We start from the raw sequence: 20386 nt of genomic DNA, 5'->3' as shown, positions 1-20386 counted from the left end.
TGTTTTCCAGGTTGTATGGGAAACAACAATTGAGACTAGTGCAATAAACAAACAATCAACACTTCACTGTTTGCCCGAAAAGCAATGCCAACAACATAACCCATCTCAAAAAATTCATTGAAGTGCTTCACTTTGATTAAATAGATAATTATAAAATGATTACACATCATTTATTGAGTGTTTCATTTTCTGTGCCAGTCAGTGTAACAGTGATGAGATGGCATTGAGAAATATAATATGACACAAACAAAACTACATCTGCAGTGACAGTAAATATTAGGTTTTGCGATTAAATCAAAAATATGGGTTCAATTTAAGTGTTTACTAGCCTATCCAGTAACGTAACTGACTTTTTAACAATAAGAGATACTGCCCTAAATCATTAGAATTATCAGTGTTTTATTTCTGGATTATAAACTATAAACATATATAATTTAATATGTTCACAGCTGTGGCTGAAATGATAGGACATTAAAAGAAAACTGGCAGTGTAAAGACATCAGAACACTGTGTGTGTGTGTGTGTGTGTGTGTGTGTGTGTGTGTGTGTGTGTGTGTGTGTGTGTGTGTGTGTTTTTATCAGGAGCTATATAAGGAGTGGAATTTTGGCATGATTTATACTAATATCAAATCTGAACCAAAGTTCACCTGTGTTACATGCGTAGAGCATACTTATGTTCTGTGTGTAGGCTATATCTATATTCTGAGTTCTTGATATTCACTTTATTACCATGAAATTTCTACATCATCGTGAGATGATTCTTGGATGAATAAAAATATTTCAAGCTTTAAGAATGTGAAATGTCAATGTAATTCATGTCACGTCTATAATCTGCACCTGTACTGGCTCCTGAAAAAGGCGAGAGAGTCTGAACCAATGTAATATCAACCTCTACTGTTATAGTCTTACAGGAATGCAGCAAGAATGATTTGTTGAGCCTCAAAAGTACTCTAATCTCATTATACTGAAAACAATGCAGTAATGCAAACATATCTACTTCCTTGCAAAGCAGCGATTACACACTTCTGGGTCATTACTTCATATCATATTCAATGTACTTACCATAGCATCCCGCATTAAGTGAAAACTTTTAGCCTACAATCAAACTAAGAACGTAATAACTTTCATTTGTGAAATACGTAGTTTTCACCTTCTGTGCAATTGATGAATCATGCAATACACAAAAATGTTTCATCTGTGCCAAGTGGTTAGACGAAAGCAAGGCCAGTTTACAAGAAGGGTAGCAGATGTTACCCTCAAATCTAGCATCCAATATCACTGACAACTGCAGAGTTAAAACATAATGAAGTATCTCCAAGAGAATGCCACCCTCCATGGCATCCAGCATGCATTCCAAAACATTAATCAAGCAAACCCCAGCCTGAGCTTTTCTCTTGTGACATTCTCAAAGTCATGGAGCATGAAAAATCTGAACTTCCCAAAACCACAAGTCAGTGACACAGCACACCAACACTTATTAACAAAAAGCACAACTTTGAGCATTATCCAGTGAGATTTTCTCAACATGGAGAATGCAGCAAGTTGTCTTGGATGGAGTTAACATCAAATGCAGAAGTAACTTCAGATGCATCCCCACAAAAGTGTGTTGTGGACCGTGTTGCATACTGATAACAAGGTTGACTGATTTGGGGAGGGGGGGGGGGCAAAAAGCAAGGACATGAGTCCCATCAGATTAGGGAAAGATGGGGAAGGAAGCCAGCTGTGCTCTTTCAAATGAACCATCCCAGCATTTGCCTGAAGCGATTTAGGGAAAACCAAAATCAAGATGGCCAGACATGGGTTTGATCCACCGCCCTCTCGAATCCGAGAGATCTCCCTTGGTATTAAAACCTGGCAGACAATGTTAGCAGTAACTTCATGACCTCTGCAGATGCATTTCTCAGTAACGGAGTATTATCTGCAAAAAGCTGAAGAACTGTTCAGTCAAATCTTGATAAGTGTTAGAAATGGTTCAAAGATTGGCAGTTTGCTTTAAATGTCTACAAATGTTAAATTTCACTCCTCATAAAATGCGGAGATCTAACACTGTGGGACTACAATATAAACAAATCATAGACTCAGTTAACTCGTATAAGTAACCGGATGTAACAGTTTCAGTGATGTGAAATGGAACGATAAGGGCTCAGTGATAGGCAAAGCAGCTGACAAGCATCAGTTCATTGACCAGTAGGATACTGAGGAAATGCAGTAAATTTACAAGAGAAATTACTTACAAATCACTTGTATGGATCATCCTACAATATTGCTCACATGCGTAGATATAATACCAATAGGACTTACAGGGGATAATTATTTTACACAAAATGGGCAGCACATATGGTCACTGAACTGCCTGACTTGTGGAAGGGTGTCACCGAAGTGTTGAGAAACTGTAGATGCTTGAAGATACGCCAACAACCCAGCAAAGGCCTTCTTAAAAAGTGTCACGAACCAGTATTAAATGAAGAATCTAATTATCGTTTCTGCAGCAACCGCGAGAAAAAGATTAGATGGTACTTACGGCGCTCATAGAAGTTTTTAAGCAGCCAATTTTCTCTTGCTAAATGCGAGTGCAACAACAACAAAATTTAATACAAGCTGTAATGAGAATTATGGTATTTCATACACTTCATGGCGAGTTGTAGAGTATTGGTGTAAATAAACAAGAAAACGCTAGATCAACAAAGTTCCTCTCTTTGGCCATCTTTTTTCAGTGTCCACACAGTCCGCATATTATGACCAATATCCAGTCTGACAATAAATGTAACCCTTAAAAGTTATCAGATCTTACCTTCGCTTTCGTAGCTGTCGTGTTTCGGCGCATATTCTCCATTTCTTTCTTTCGAAGTTAGTTTGTCTTTCTTTTTCTCCTTGTGATGTTTCTTGTGATGGCGATGCCTTTCTTTCCTCTCGGGACTGCGTGATCTACTACGATGTTTCTTTTTCTTTGATTCACTGTGTTTATGTTTCTTTGTGGAACCCATTCCGAGTTACTAAACTTCAAACAGTAGCTCCAATATCTTCCTTTTCCTATATTGAGGAAAATGGACGCCACGTTTCGCAAATGTTACAAAGACAACTCAAACGCGAAACCTATGACAAAGATATTATGACGTACGTGTTGTTTTACACGGTAGCAAAACAAATGTAGAGCGAAAAACGTGTTTAGGATGGGAAAAAGAGTGTTGTGAGATATACGACGGCTTTTTCGTTACTAGAGCGTAATCTACGACTTTTACAACCAACAAAATGCTAACATTACGAGAAAAACAGATTGGTAAGTCAAAATGGTAACATTTTTGGAAGCGTGCAGCAGTGATGACAAGTGATTCGAACCAGGTTTGGTTATGGTAGGTAATGTTTTGTCATGTCTCATTATTTTAAGGTGCTTTAAAGCAGATGCTAAACTTGAACCAGCCTCATTCGAAAACCCAGTCTGCGGAACCGGTGTTTAAAATCCTCATCTATGATAGATGCGGTCAGGACATAATTTCTCCGCTGGTGTCCATAAAGGAGCTAAGAGAGCTGGGAGTAACTCTTCATGTGTAAGTGAATTACCGAAACAAGTATACTGACTATTCTTCAATTCCATCGATTTTAGCTGTATTCCATTCTTGTTGGAGTCATTTCAGAATCTTATCATTACAGGCAGCTTCATTCGGACAGAGATCCAATACCAGATGTTCCGGCAGTTTACTTCTGTCTTCCCACTGAAGAAAATTTAGGCCGTATCAGCCAAGACTTTCAAAATAATTTGTATGATGCTTATCACTTAAATTTTATATCGCCAATTTCAAGACAGAAACTTGAAGATTTAGCATCAGCTGCGCTGCAAGCAAACTGTGTCTCTCAGATACAAAAGGTATTGTGTATGATATCACTCTGTATTTTAGTGACATTTGTAGTTCCGTGATAGCGTTCCTATTAATTCCCTTTTGTGACAGGTGTATGATCAGTATCTGAATTTCATTTCCTTGGAAGATGATATGTTCATTCTGAAGCACCAGAATAGTGATTCTGTATCATACTATGGTATGTATTCTGGTAATGATAAACGTTATTTGCTTCCACTAATGTAATTTCACTTTACTTATAGTGACATTTTCTTTTCCAGCTATAAATAGGGGTGAGATCAAGGACACCGAAATGGAAAGTATAATGGATAGTGTAGTTGACAGCTTGTTTTCAGTCTTTGCAACATTGGGTAAGTTTTTAATAGCTGTATGGGAACACACATTTAATCAAAAAAACTGTGCAATCATTCCTATGACATGTATCCTCACAACAAATTGCAAACTAACATGCCTAAATGTATGTAGATAGCTACATGTGACCAGTGTAAAACTTATATTTTCTGGAACAATTTGAAAATTTCGTGTTTGGATTGCATTCATATTGCCTTTTTTATCCAGCTAGTTAGTTAGTTATTCCATATGTCAGTTGCACACATTGTTTGCTGATTATTTATTTGATTTGTTTTTAAACAAGGGTAAATTGTAGACAGTGTTTTACCACACTATAATTTGCCACTTATCAAACAAAATTTAAGAGCAGTTGGGAGGGGTAGGGCAGAAGGGGGTGCTCTTCCATTTAGTAGTGTAGTGAAGAGTTGTATATCTTTGGAACACCAGTGGATAATTTACAATGAATTTCATGAGAATATTATAATACTGAAAATTTCCTATTTGAAGCAACAAACAAAAATAAGGAAACAAGCCTCCTCATATATATAAATAAATGTAATGTATCAGAAAGGTGCACTAGCTGGGTTTAGTGGATGACATAATATGTCAGCAGTGCTGTGGACATTGTTGTGGTCTTCAGTCTGAAGATGTTTTTTGGATGTGGCTGTCCACATTTATATATCCTGTGCAAGTCTCTTCATCTTTGCCTAAGTACTGACCCATTTGAACTGACTTATTGTAGCTAAATATTGCTCTCCCTTTATAATTTTTATCCTCCACATTTGCCCTGGTTACCAAATCAATAATTTCGTCATACCTTGAGATATGTCCTGTCAACCAATGACTGCTTATAGTTAACTTGTGCCATAATTTCTTTTCTCCCCAGTTCAACTCAGTACCTCTCCATTACTCATCTTATCGTTAGATAATCTCTTCTTGTCCGAATTACCTACTGTACAAGGCTACACTCCAGACGAGTACCTTCAGGAAAGACAACACTTATATACAATGAAAAACAATTTCTCTCTCTCTCTCTCTCTCTCTCTCTCTCTCTCTCTCTCTCTCTCTCTCTCTCTCTCTTTCTTTTTTTTCTGAAATGCATTTCTTTCTGTTGCTGTGCCATGGTGCATATAAAAGCCTCCAAAATCAGAGGCAGGTCCTAATAACCCAGATAAATGATTCACAACAATCAAATTAATTTATGTGGATCTCCATCTTCCATAGAACTATTTAGGTCTAGTTGGCAACATAATCCAAGCTTCTGACCACAGCCTTCATCAGAAAAAGAGATGCATACACCCTTCATTCATGCAAGCAAGCATACCTCATGCGCACATGACCATCATCTGCAGCAGCTCAGGCCAGAATGTGATGGCATTCTGGCCAGAGCTGCCACTATGGGCAGTCTTGTTTGTGTGAATGAGGGGTGCGTGATTCTCTCTTTCTGACGAAGACTGTGGCCAAAAGCTTATGTGTAAGTGTCTTTTAATTGTGCCTGTCTGCAACTTAAAGTGTCATCTTTATAGTAAATACTGATCTATCTCTTCCCATACTGCTGATATTCCTACCTGGAGAGTCCCTTGTTTGAAATGTGGAAACATACATTTCCATCTTTCTCTGAATCTGTTCTGTTTGCCAATAGCTGGCACAATGAATGTCAGTTGTACCAGAGATGTGCTGTATGATGCCAGTAATTTGAAACATGTTTTTCTCCCCATTGCCATGTTTTATAGACAATGACACACTTTTTTCTTCAAAAAATTGCCTCCAAAATTCAGGTGTGTCTTACACTTGAAATTAATATACAAATGTCCAGTGTTAGATTTAAAATCCCTGCCAGTCTTAAAAATTGCCACACATTCAATGCCACAGGGAACCTATCTCTATCTAACAATACTGGATTTAACTGAAACAGCAGTGCACCGATGCGACAAACATGAATTGTGGGGATTCAGAGGCTTGCTAACACTGTCTTCCTCCTGCCCCACCATTACAAACCCTGTGATGTGTTATTGCAGTCTACAGTGCCAGTGAACTTGAATTGAAACTGATTTGTGTTGTTGGTAACAGTACAATGTTTTTGTTAGTAACAAGTTTTGTAATGGAAAAAAATAAAATTATTCGTGTGATGCAGGCTATAAATTGAAAGTAGTAGCATATGCAGAACAACATGGAAACAGAGCAGCTGAATGGCATTTTGGCCCTTAACCAACAGAAAAGCCATTCACGATTTGTGGGCTAGTGAAGAAGAACTGCAAAAATTGAAGTAGACTAAAGGGGCAATTGAGAACTGAATGCCAAGTTGCCAAAACTAGAAGATGGCATATTGAAAGGAATTCAAGAACACTGGCATTGGAATTAATACAAAAGTTGTTCAAATATATACTCATAAACTAGCACTACAGTGGAATTTAACAGACTTTAAGGGTGGAGTTGGTTGCTGCTACAGTTTTGTGAAGTGTCATGGACTTAGCATGCGAATCAAAACCAAAATATCTCAGCAAATGCCACAACTGTGTGAAGAGAAAATATTATCTTTACAATTGCTTTATTATTCAACATTGAAAGAAAAAGAGTGTGGACTTAAGCCAAATAGCGAATATGGACAAAACTCCTCTCACATTTGATGTGCTGAGTAATGGAACTGTTGCCATGAAAGGTGCTAAAATGTAACTATAAAAACAAGTGGACATGAGAAAATACACTACACTGTTGTCCTTTTATGTTGTGCTGATTGTGCTAAACTTAATCCAATGACTATTTTCAAGTGCAAAACCTTCTGCAGTACTGCCAGGTGTTGTTGCTCTTTTACATGACAAGAGTTGGATGGACGAGACTGGTATGAAATTATGGATTGACAGAGTGTTGGAGAGAAGAAAAGATCATTTATTGAAGAAGAGTTCTCTTCTTCTGTGTCAGTTTAGCAGTCATTTGAAAAATTCTGTGAAAGAGAAATTGAGACAGGGAAATACAGAACTTGCTGTTATTCCAGGAGAACATACTTTACAATTGCAACCTCATGATGTCTTGATAAATAAACCATTGAAAGTGCATATGAGAGAATACTGGAACAAATGGATGATCGATGAAACCCAACATGAATTCACACTGAAGGGAGCTTTAAAACGATCTACAATCACACAAGTGCATCAGTGGGTGAAACAGTCATGGCCTAGAGTGATAGAAGACATTATTGTTAAATCTTTCAAGAAGTGTGGCATAAATAACACTGTCAATGGCAGTGAAGATCATCTTATATATGAAGAGAACAACACTGAGGAGGAAGAGGAAAGTTCAGATAATGATTTTCAGGGATTTTAAAGGTCAGTTTGGTTTTATAAACGATGAATTTTTATTAGTCTGGCTTTGCAGTCTAATAATAAAAATTGTAAAATGATGTTTTCTTTTTTTAAAAAAAAAGAACATTGCCTAAAAATTAAGATGCATCTTACAGTCCGAAGCATCCTGTAGCCTGTAAAATATAGTACTCTGATATGCAAAACGAACAAATGTTACAACGAAATATGAACCAAACTTAAAAAACAAATGAGCATCATGGAACACAGAAGAACTATACATATTGTAAACAAAACAATGAAGCCATTGTTACGCCACTTTTCCAAGAATATAACAGTGTCTCGCATCATTCAGTTGATGATGTTAGCTTTCTCTCTTTTTCTGGCACACACTCACTCACTCACTGCCCCCAAATGCTAAGCTTATGCAGCTGCAGAAGTATGCATATGGGTGTATATATTTGTGAGAATGTATATTTGTACTGTAAAAAAGTGCAAATGGTCAAAAAGTAATAGATTTTCATAATTTTTTATATACATTTATGTGCCACTTATTATTCCTCACTTTTGTTTGAAATACTGGAGAATGTATGTTGCAGTTGTCCTGTCTCAAGCTTTGAGTACTCCTGAAGCATTGGACCGCATGATGTTGACTGGCATGTGAGGAAGATGTCGATCAGGTGATACGAGTTCTGGAAGTAATCTTGGCAGTAAAGGAAAAATACTTGGAAAATTAGTAACTCCAAACTGTATAGATAATTAGTAGTTTATGCAAAATGAGATACGCAGCCCTAAACTGAGACACCTGTATGAAATGGAGCCAGTTCAAAAGCAGAGGCATTGACGATGATTTTAGCACTGTTCCAGTTACTCCAGGAAATTCTTAATCTGTCTGCCCATCAGAAGCATCTGCAAAAGTGTTACAGTAGTTAAGAGAGATTTCAGTCAGAACAGCCTCTGTCTTCTTTGTGGAAGGAGAAAAGAGTGCTTGAAGACAGTTGACAACATTTGGGGTGTATCCCCACCTAGTGCTCCATAAAATATCTCTCACTCCTTGCTCTTTCTTAGTTATTGAAAAGTGTCCTCCGCCAGGTGTAATCAGCTACTTATCAGTTTTTCCAATGGTTCCTATACCACTTTTGTGAATATTAAACCTCCTTTACCAGGAAAATTATTAGTACTCTTCAGAGCAGTATCAGTTACATGGATAATTTACTCATTTCATGTCAGTTTTTACCATTACATTAAAGACATTCATCCATACCAAGTACATATAGAAGATTCCTGAAGTTTTTCATAATTATATTTGTGATACAAGAGAAATCTTGCTCTGAATGTACAGATTAGAATGATGTTCTGATAGACTAAAAAATCCTATATGTCTGCATTCAGTACTGTGCAGTCTGCTGCATAACCATTTTCAAATGATTGTCATAAGTACATAGCAGAGTAACATAGTTGAAACACAAAATATGAAACAACCATTGGTCTTTAGCAGAAAGAGTGAAAAGGTGACTTACATAATGTAACACTATCAAATATACAAATTTGGGCCGCAGTTGGAGGCGACTCCTTAATGGCCAGAGGGGCCCCGCTCCACCATACTCTGAACTGCCAGTAGCGGGGCCAGGTCTTGCCACTACTGCTCCCTCAAACTCCCCTTTGTGCATCCTTCCACAGTGACAAACCTGTTTTCTTTTACCCACCCCAGTCAGCTAATGTTGAGGGCTAGTGTCAGGTAGCCCATACTCCCACCCTACTCCTGGCTCTTAAAACTGCAGTTGTAGAGATGTGACCAAGCTGTTTCCCCTTCTTGACCTCCCCTCTTGCTGGACAGACCAGCCCATGCATACCCCTCTTTCCCTGCACCCCAGTAAACCCTGATGTGTCTGTCACATTGCCACTCTCATACCTGTCCATACGTCTACACAATGCCTTACTCCCCCCTCCCCTCTGCCAGGTGGCTCATGGCTCTTTCACGAGTTTGTGCATGGTGCACACTGGGCCCAAGCCCTGAGCTGCTGTGGCCCACTCTTCCATCGTGGGCTGCATTTCCTTCCCCGTGCCCCTCCCACCCTGTCACCGATCTTCCCCTGTACCCTTTCCTTCTCCTCTCTCATTGTTGTTACTTATGTCAAACTGGATATCCATCTGGTTTCTTGTATTCTTTCCAGTTTTTGGCCACCTCGGCCGCTTCTTTTAGATGCTTGTGGTCCCCCCTCTAAATTTTCTCTCCATAGTGTGAGCCACCTGAGGAAGAACTTCGTCCCTAGAATTTTTTTACAGCATAGATTCCTCCCCCACTCTTCCTGCCTAGCTGTAACCACCTATACTGCTAGGTCACCAGCATGTGTAGTCAGTCTGTGTGATGGCGCTGTTATGTATCCATCTGGCTGAGACACCTGACAACAAAGGGATCACACTTCTGATACCTAAACTGTTGCCTCCCTGTATATGCCTAGGAGTGGTTGCTTGTCATTCTGGAGCATTGGAACTACCAGCAACACTTGCCATGCCAGACGACCCTTGCTGTGGCTGGTTGGTCCCTACAGGAAGAGCCCTTGTTGGGTGTGCATGGTATCAGGATGGATGCTTAGAGTATGAAACACATCAGGTTTCAAAAATCTGGCTTTTCTTCTGTGGTCATCTCTTCGGTTGGCAATGGATCATTTAGTACCACTTCTTATGACGCTGTGGCCTTCCCTTCCCTGGCTACACCCTGGCAGTATGGCCAGGCTCGCTGGCTTGGGGTCAAATGCTTTCCCTTGCACATGGTCTGCACTAGGACTGATAGGGACACTTTCACCGCTACCATGCTGTTAGTTTTTGTGGAAAATACTGAAGGCAAGTATGGTGAAATGGAGTTCCTCAGTAAGATGTGGTCGGGTTCACTGTTGATCAGAACTACTTCTACTGCCCAGTCTGCAGCCCATTGTGCTTGTGACCATCTTGGCAACATTTCAGTGTCCATTACTTCTCGCCAGTCTTTGAATATGGTCCAGGAAGTCATTTTTCATGAGGATCTCATCCTTGAAACTGATGAGGAACTCTGGGCAAATCTTGAATGACAGGCCATTCATTTTGTGCAGCATGTTCCGAAAAGTCACACGGGGAGATAATTACATCAATACCAATGCCTTTATTCTGACATTTGAGGGAGATACCCTACCAGAGAAGGCCAAGGTTATAGTATATTGGTGTGACATGAAGCCATATGTCCCACCGCCCATGAGGTGTTTTCAGTGTTTGGGTTTCGGACACATCTTCTCGCAGTATGGAGAAACTGCTATGCAGTGAATGTGGACACCCACTCCATGAGCGGAGCGCTTGTATTCTGCTGCCTGTTTGTGTTAATTATCACAACCATCACACTCTACAATCACCAGATCGCCCACTTTGTGAGAAGGAAAAGAAGATAGTGGAGCATACGTCCCTTGATCATTTTCCTACACTGAGGCTCATCAGAAATATGACCATCTTCACCCTGTGTCGATGACATCTAACTTTGCCTCTCTTGTGCCTTTTCTCCCTCCTCCTTACCCTAGTCCCTCCCCGTCCCCTGTCCCATCCCCTGCAGTTCCCATGCCCTTCCCTCTGATTGCGGTCCCCCCTCCCCAGCTGGAGAAGCGTCATCCTTCTTTGGTGCCCTCCAGAGATGGGGCTCCCTCCTGGGATTCCTCCTCCCAGTGACTCCCAGGCCAGAGACCTGCTACTGCAACTTGGCTGTGGGACTAACAGCCCATGTGCAGCAAGATTGCTCGTTCTCTCGTTGTTCGAGATCTTGCAGAAGCCTGCTCTCTCTCTCTCTCTCTCTCTCTCTCTCTCTCTCTCTCTCTCTCTCTCTCTCTCTCTCTCTCTCTCTCTCTGTGCACGTGCGCGTGTGGTTGTGTGTGTGCGTGTTTGTATGGCCTGCCCTCCGCGACCTGTGAAAGAGAAGAAGGCTCCACCGGTGCTTCTGGAGATGCCATCTGCCCCCTCACAACCTGAGTCTGACATTTCATTTATGGATATGAACTTGTCCTCATTGGTGATGGTTGGTGACTCGTCAGTGTGATTGGCTCCAGACATTTCCTTCCCATTTGGATCCCCATTGCATGATATTCACAGGAACTGTAATGGATACTACCATCACCTTGCGGTGTTGCAGTCCCTTATTTTGTGTTACTTGGTACCATGTGTCATTCTCCAGGAATCTCGGTTTAATGATGTTCACCCACTGACCCTTCATGGGTCTTGTGCTTTCTATTGGAACTGGGTTGGCGCTTGATGGCTTTAGGTGGAGTTTGGATGTTGATCCATATGGATGTTGTTAGTACATGGATCCCCCATCATGTCACATTGGAAGCAGTTGCTGTCTGGGTCCGCTTCGACTCTGCAATCATGGTTTGGAATCTCTAACTCCCTCCTGCCAGGCCACCTAAACCTGCTGCCCTAATACCCCTCCTTCAGCATCTCCCCCTCACTTCCTCCTCCTTGGGGATTTTAATGTCCATCATATTTTGTGGAGCAGTGCTTTTTTGTCTTGATGGGGGCTCCTCATTGACCAGTTTTTTGTGTATCACAACCTGTGCCTTCTTAATGATAGTTCCCCTACTCATTTTAGTGCTGCCTATGGCGTTTTGTGTGCCATTGCTCTTTCACTCACTTCCCTGGCCTTATTCCTTCCTTACACTGTTTGCTACATGATGACCTCTGTGATAGTGACCACTTCCTGTTGATTCTCTCATTCCCTTCCTACCTCACGATGCCCACGTTACCCCGCTGACTGGCCTTTATATACCTCCTGGGTAATGTTCACACGTTCGTTGTCAGGTTGTATTGTTGAAGTCATTCATGATCTGTCTTATAAGATAATTCATGCCACCAACATTAGTGTTCCCCACTCAGTGGGTGTCATTCAGTGCCAGCCAGTTCTGAAGTACAGCATGGCTTCATCACAGGTGTAGGCTACACCCTGCACCCTCTCTGGTTGTCAGTGGTAGTCTCCCATTCTGGTCCTTGCCCTTCCAGGTGGCCTTTGTACAGATGATCAGTTCTTATGGAACACCTCACAACCCATTTTGCAATGGCATTGGCATCAGCCTCCTATTCAGCTGCCTTCCTCCTCCAAAAACAGCTGACTGAAGCTTCCCACTTAAGATTTACCCCATCGTCAGGCAGTATTCTATGATGAACCTTTTACTGAATGGGAACTGTTTCTTGCTCTCTTTTTTTTTCCACGACAGTATCTCCTCAATGTGTTTAGCCGCATCTGGCACCAAGGTATTTTCCCCTTCAGTATTGTATATATAAATATACCTTCATAAGAAGCAAAAATACACTAAAATCACATCATGCAGTGGAGATGCATAAAACAATCGTGCCAAAGGCGTCATCAGTAGTATCTGCACAGCCTTTGGCACGATTGTTTTATGCATCTCTACTGCAGGAGGGGATTTTTAGTGTATTTTTGCTTCTGATGAAAGTATATTTAGATATACCAAAACTGTGGTCAAGGATTTCAATAAATCTCTATCCTGCAACTGTTTGGCTGTTATCATTTACCCTGAAGATTTTCAACAGTTGCTGCTTCAGCATTGTTTAAAATTTTGAGATCATGTACAGGAACTGAAACTCCTGGCCCAGGCACACCCCTTGTGCTTGTGTTTACAGGTAACACCACATTTAAAAGCCACTGACGCCCCTGTGCTATGGAGCTATACCTTCCACCAAAAGGATGACCTGACTGGGGAAAGAACCGAGGGAGGGGTTGCTGTGTTTGTTGTTAACACACACCATTCTTATGTTCTCTCCTTGGTTATTGACTTACAGGCAGTAGCCATTGTTATTAATGTGGGTCAGAAGATCACTATCTCCTCCCTATATTTACCTCCACAGGAAGCAATAGAGTCTGAGCCTCCAGCAGGCCTTATCGCACAACTCCCCCACCCATTTCTCCTACTGGGTGACTTGAATGCCCATAATGTATTACGGGGTTTGACCTATACTTGCCCCAGGGGTTAAGTTGTGGAGAACCTCATAGTGTCTTGGAGCTTTACATCCTCATCACAGGCAATCTCACTTATTTCTCTGCTGCTACTGGTCGTTCTCAGTCATCAACTTCTCTTCCTGCTCACCAGTCCTTGCAGGCTCAGCACAGTGGGAGGCTTCTGATGACTTTCAGTCCAGTAACCGCTTGGTATTGTGGATCCACACACTGAAATGATGATTGCTTGAACAGTAGCCACCAAAATGGATGATCAGCAAGGGTAACTGGGTGCTTGAACAGTAGCCACCAAAATGGATGATCAGCATGGGTAACTGGGTGCTTTTCAGCAAGCTGGCTGTGATCGAACACCACAGCTGTGCCCAGAATGGGTGAACCACATCGAGCAAATGATCCATTGTGCCACTGACTTATCCATCCCAAAGCCTTCAGGTTATCTTAGGAGATGACCTATACCTTGGTGGACTGATCAGTGCCTTCAGCAATCCAGGACAGGCATGCAGATCTTCTATGGTTTAAATGCTGCCCAGCAGCAGACAACATCACAGCCTTTCGAGTTGTGAGAACCAAGCCTTGACTTGCATTCCTGGACTCCGTCACTCATTCTGCTTGTTCTAAAAAAGTATGGGAAGCCATCAAAGAATTTCCAGTAAACACAGTCATTTACCATTAGCAGCACTTCTGAAACAGGGGTGTCTCCAAAGAATGCCTGGAGACGTTGCTGATGACGGCAGTGGATTTTGCAGCAAGTGTTGCCAATGCCAGTCAGGATCGAGCGTTTCACCACTACTGTGCAACTGCAGAGAGGGGCAAGTTGGACTTCAGATTCAGCAATTCTGAGTCTGACAACTGCCCTCTCTCCATTGGAATTGGCACTTTCTGAGACTTGTTTTAATGCATCCAGCATGACCAAATCCAGTGCCGCATGCTTTGACATCTGCTGACAGCACCAAAGGACACCACCTGCGGGTGCAAGGGTTAGAATAGGCCCGAGGTATTCCTGCCTCTCGTAAGAGGTGACTAAAACGAGTCTCACACATTTTGGCCTTTATGTCATGGTCCCCTGTTAGGTTTGACCTCCATTTTTCAAAATTTTCCCAAAGAGCGAGCCAATTGGGGAAGGGCCCCTTACATGGTGCATAGTGTCCATCATGTGCTGAGACCTCCCACATCTTTCATCGACGTGGATCTGCACTTCTGCTCATTCTCCAGCTGTTGGGTGAGGTCACCCTACTGGGTGCATTTTCCTCCATCCTCTGTGCACTGTTGCTTTCTGCGCTGTTGATGGTAACAGATTTCTTAGCTCATTTGTGCCTGGTATCCAGCATGGTAGCCAGTCGTATGGTGGGGCCACCATGTACCCTGTTGGTTGTAGCCCCCTGACCTCACAGGGATCGCTCTGCAGATGCCTGTGCCATTAACTCCCCATGTATGCCAAGGAGTAGATGCCCATCACCCCGGGGCATCAGGCTCCCGGCAATGGGCATCCTGTCAGGTGGCCTTTGCTGTGGCTGGGTGGTGCCCGTGGAGAGGGCCCATGGTTGGACTGGGTGGCATCAGGGCAGATGACACACCATGAAGCGTAGTACGTCATCTCTTGCTGGTGGTCCAACAACAGTAGTCTCTAAGTGATCAAGGTCTAACTTCAGTGCTAAGAAATACGACCCCAAATCGTCCCCCACCCCACCACCACCACCACCACCACCACCACCACCACCACGGACACACCATGAGAGGAACACGAGGCTAAGGATGACAGCGAAGGTTGTTCACCCCAGTACCCCGTATGTACAAGAGTTGATAGGGAATCTTTCTTGTCAATGAAACCTCAGCTTTTTGTGGAGCATTTAGAGGACAAGTTTGGGGAGGTAGAGGGCTTGTCCAAAATGTGATCAGGTTTGGTCTTAATCAAAACAGCATCCTCTCCCTGTCACAGACACTACTTGCCTGTGACAAGCTGGGGGATGTTTGTTTCCATCACAGCCCATAAGAGCTTAAATAAGGTCCAGGGTATCATATTTTACAGGGACCTTCTTTTGCAGTATTACGAAGAGTGGCGATGTGTCCATTTCGTCCGGCGCATCCAGCAGGGTCCAAGGGATAATTAGGTTGCCACCAGTGCCTTCACCTTGGCCTTCGATGGTGACATATTACCCAAAAAGGTCAAGGCAATGGTCTACCACTGTGACATAAAGCAGTATATCCCTCATCTGATACGGTGCCTTAAATGCTGGAAGTTCGGCCATATGTTTTCCCGCTGTACTTCCAGCATCACCTGTCGCGATTGTGGGCATCCTTCACATCCCAGTACTCCGTGCCCTGTCTCCCATCTGTGTCAACTGTGGGGAGCACCATTCGCCTTGCTAGCCAGACTTCAGGATTCTCCATAAAGAAAGAAAACTAATGGAATACAAGACCCTGGACTGACTGACCTACACTGAGGCTAAGAAAAACAATGGAGGCTACATTCTGTGCATATGATGTCACGTACGCCGCCGCTATGACAACGGTTGTACCATCTTCCGTTCCCCCATGTACAGTTGGCTCTGAGCCGTCAGACTCCACCTGCCCCCTTGATGGTGGGTGCCACTTCCCTCCATGTTGCTCCTACACAACCTACTTACCTACTTCAGGAAGAACAAACCCACCCCCCCCCCCCCCCAACCATCGGGGACATCAGTCCTCACTTCTCAGCCAGAGAAACGTAAGTCTTCTTCAGCTCCTCTTGCCAGGAAGGGATCCCTTGGGTCACTCCTTTCCCAGGTTCTTACCAGTGGCAAAGCTGACACCTGCCAGTGGCTGAGGAAATCACAGGTAGCTGGCCTTAGGGCTTCCCGGTCCTCCTCAGTCCCTGAGACTGAGTTGGTGAAGCCCTTCCAGCTGGAAAAACCTAAGGAGCAGCGAGAGAAACCTAAAAAGAAAAAGACCCCCAAGAAACTAGGCAATGCAGTGGCACCCACACCACCGCTACCTACAAGCTCTGTGTCTGAGGTTGAGGTGGAGATTCTGGCATCCGCTGAGGACCTAGATCTCGCTGGGCCCTCAGACACAATGGATGTCAATCACACAGGTACTCATCTGGTGGCAGCAGGTGACCCTGAGGCGTAGATTGCCTCATTGAGTGTTTCATGCCTTCCCAGTCGCATGATCACGTAATCCTCCAGTGGAATTGTGGCGGTTTTTTCCACCACCTGGCTGAGCTATGGCAACTGTTAAGCTTTACACCTGCTTCCTGCATTGCCCTCCAGGAAACATGGTTCCCGGCAATGCGGACACCTGCCCTCCGCGGCTATAAGGGATATTACAGGAACCTTAGCGATTGTAATAGAGTGTCAGGTGGAGTTTGTGTCTATGTCCTGAACTCAATATGTAGTGAACCTGTGCCCCTTCAACCCCCTATTGAAGCTGTGGCTGTCAGGATAGGGATGATGCAGGAATAACTGTCTGCAATATATCCAGATGGTGCAGTACCCCTGAAAGTATTGGTTGCACTGATTGATCAACTCCCTAAAACTTTCCTACTTTCGGGAGATTTTAAAGCGCATAATCCCTTGTGGGATAGCACCATGCTTACTGGCCAAGGTAGGGAGATCGAAAATTTCTGTCACATCTCGACCTCTGCCTCTTAAATACAGGTGCCCCCACACATATCAGTTTGGACCATGGCACATATTTGGCCATTGATCTCTCAGTTAGCAGTCCTGGATTTCTCCCATCTATCCACTGGAGAGCACATGACAACCTGTGAGGTAGTGACCAGTTCCCCATCTTCCTGTCACTCCCCCGGCGTCATGCCTATGGACGCTTACCCAAATGGACTTTTAAACAAGGCAGACTGGGAAGCCTTCACCTTTTCTGTCACTGCTGAATATTCCCCTCATGGTGCCATTGATGTTGTCTTTGAGCAGGTCACTACAACGATTATTTCTGCAGTGGAAATCGTGATCACTCATTCTTTAGTGTGCCCCTTGGTGACAATGGTTCTACCATCTTCTGTTCTCCCATGTACAGTTGGCTCTCAGAGCTGTCAGACTCCACCTGCCCCCTTGATGGTGGGTGCCACTTCCCTCCATGTTGCTCCTGCACAACCTACTTCAGGAGGAACATCCCCCCCCCCCCCCCCACCCTCCCCCAACCATCGGGGAAGTCGCTGAGGCAACTAAAGAACATCGGTGAGCTCTACAGCGACGTAAGTGGCACCCTTCCCTAGAGCACCTAATAGCCGTTAAGAGGCTCTGTGCCTGCCTTCGCCAGCTTATTAAACAGCAGAAACAGGAGTGTTGGGAGAGGTACGTTTTGACCATTGACTGCCTTACGTTACCTTCCCAAGTCTGGACGAAGATCAGACGTCTTTTTGGGTACCAGACCCAAACGGGTGTCCCTGGCATTAACATCAATGGCGTGTTATCTACTGACGCAAACACAATTGCCAAGCGCTTTGCTGAGCACTATGCTCTAGCCTCTGTGTTAGAGAACTACCCCCCCCCCCCCCCTCCCAGCCTTTCACAGCCTCAAACGGCAGATGGAAAAAAAAGTCCTCTCGTTCACCACACGCCACAGGAACCTTATAATGCCCCACTTACAGAGTGGATGCTCCTCAGTGCCATTGCACATTGCCCCCAACACAGCTCCTGGGCCACATCAGATCCACAGTCAGATGATTAAACGTCTCTCGCTTGACTACAAGCGACATCTTCTCGTCATCTTCAACCGGATCTGGCGCGATGGCATCTTTCCATCGCAGTGGCAGGAGAGCATCATCATTCCGTATGAGTGGGGTCTCCAAGGCCCACTGCCGATTCTTATCCAAAACTTCCTGTCACACTGTACTTTCCACGTCCAAGTTGGTGCCTCCCATAGTTGCCCCCATTTTCAGGAGAATGGCGTTCCGCAGGGCTCTGTATTGAGTATCTCTCTATTTTTAATGGCTATTAACAGTCTATCAGCAGCTGTAGGGCTGTTGGTCTCATATTCTCAGTAAGCAGATGACTTCTGCATTTCGTGCTGCTCCTCCAGTACTGGTGTTGCCGAGCAGCGCATACAGGGAGCCATTCACAAGGCGCTGTCATGGGCTCTAGCCCGCAGCTTCCAGTTTTCAGCTGCGAAGTCGAATGTCATGCATTTCTGTCGGCATCACACTGTTCACCCAAAACCAGAACTTTATCTTCATGACAATCCACTTTACCTTCATGACAATCCACTCACTGTAGTGGAGACATATCAATTCTTAGGACTGATTTTTACACCCGATTGACTTGGCTACCTCACCTTCGTCAGCTTAAGCGGAAGTGCTGGCAGCACCTCAATAGTCTCCGCTGCCTGAGCAACACCAACTGGGGTGCAGATCGCTCTATGCTGCTGCAGCTCTACAGAGCCATTGTTAAACCCGCTGTGACTATAGGAGTCTGGTTTACAGTTCGACGGTGATCTCAGCGTTGCGTTTACTTGAGCCAGTGCATCACTGTGGCATTTGCTTAGCGACGGGAGCTTTTAGCACGAGTCCAGTGACCAGTGTACTGGTGGAGGCCGGAGTCCCTCCATTGAAGGTTAGGTGTGCACAACTGCTTGCCAGCTATGTTGCACATGTTCGTAGTTCTCCTGCATGTCTGAATTACTGCCTCCTTTCCCCAACCACAGCAGTTCGTCTCCCACATCAGTGGCCCAGGTCAGGGCTTACGATTGCAGTTCGCGTCCGGTCCCTTCTGTCTGAACTGGAGTTCTCCCCATTACCACCTCTCCTGGAGGTCCATTCACGTACACCTCCATGGTGTACACCTAGGCTGCAGATTTTTCTGGACCTTCTGCATGGCCCTAAGGACTCCATTAACCCTTCGGCTCTTCGCTATCACTTCCTCTCGATTCTCAACATGTACCAGGCCATGAAGTGGTTTACACTGATGGCTCGATGGCTGATGGTCTCGTAGGCTTTGTGTGTGCTCTTGGAGGACATATTGAACAGCACTCCTTGCCAGTTGGCTGCAGTGTTTTCATTGCAGAGCTGGTGGCCATATCTCGTGCTCTTGAGCACGTCCTGCTCATGCCCTGGTGAGTCATTTCTCCTGTGTACTGACTCCTTGAGCAGCCTACAAGGTATCAACCAGTGCTACCCTCGCCATACTTTGGTAGCATCCATTCAGGAGTCTGTCTATGCCCTGGAATGGTCCCGTCGTTCAGTGGTGTTTGTTTGGACGACAGGATACATTGGAATCTCAGGCAATGAACTTGCCGACAAGCTGGTCAAACAGGCTACACAGAAACCGCTTCCGGATATGGGCGTCTCCGAACTGACCTGCATTCTGTCTTATGCTGCAGGGTTTTTCGGCTTTGGGAGATGGAGTGGCATAACAGTATGCACAACAAACTGCGTGTCATTAAGGAGACTACAAATTTCTTCCATGCCGCCCTCTCGCAGGAAATCAGTTGTGCTCTGCCGGCTCTGCATTGACCATACGTGGCTAACATGTGGTTACCTTCTCCGTCACAAGGACCCAACTCAGTGCCACTGAGGCTCAGAAATGATGGCCATCCACGTTTTGCTGGAGTGCCCACTTTTACCAATTCTGCAGTGGACTTTTAACTTTCCCAGCCCCCTACCTTCTGTGTTGAGTGACAACGCCTCAACAGCAGCTTTAGTTTTAGGTTTTATTCACGAGGGTGTGTTTTATCATTTGATCTAAGTTTTAGCACATGTCCTTTGTCCCTCTGTGCCCTCCACCATAGTGTTTTTAGGGTGGAGGTTTTAATGTTTTGGCTGAGTGGCTGGCTTCTCCTTTCTATTCTCATGGTCAGCCAGCCATGGTAATCTGTTCTCTTGTTTTGATCTCTTCTACATGTTTCTTGCGTATTTCTGTGGTTTTCTTGTCCTGTTTTGTCCTTCTGTCGTTCTTCTGGTTCTTCCTTTCTCCTGTTATTGTGTCGTA

At 44.0% G+C, this 20386-nt stretch overlaps 2 protein-coding genes across 2 annotated transcripts in view; one reads left to right on the top strand and one right to left on the bottom strand.

Moving 5' to 3' along the window:
- Positions 1–3076, bottom strand: part of LOC124803110 (U4/U6.U5 tri-snRNP-associated protein 1) — a 70023-nt gene extending 66947 nt beyond the window's left edge. Inside the window, exon 1 of the mRNA XM_047264267.1 lies at positions 2792–3076. Coding sequence (XP_047120223.1) covers positions 2792–2984 — 193 coding nt within the window. The 5' untranslated portion in view covers positions 2985–3076. The remainder of the gene's footprint in view (positions 1–2791) is intronic.
- Positions 3067–20386, top strand: part of LOC124803111 (protein sly1 homolog) — a 245983-nt gene continuing 228663 nt past the window's right edge. Inside the window, 5 exon segments of the mRNA XM_047264268.1 lie at positions 3067–3277; positions 3386–3545; positions 3649–3862; positions 3945–4032; positions 4115–4204. Coding sequence (XP_047120224.1) covers positions 3250–3277; positions 3386–3545; positions 3649–3862; positions 3945–4032; positions 4115–4204 — 580 coding nt within the window. The 5' untranslated portion in view covers positions 3067–3249.

Source organism: Schistocerca piceifrons, chromosome 6, assembly GCF_021461385.2.
Source record: "Schistocerca piceifrons isolate TAMUIC-IGC-003096 chromosome 6, iqSchPice1.1, whole genome shotgun sequence".
NCBI lineage: Eukaryota > Metazoa > Arthropoda > Insecta > Orthoptera > Acrididae > Schistocerca > Schistocerca piceifrons.
This window is presented reverse-complemented; position numbering and strand designations above follow the sequence as displayed.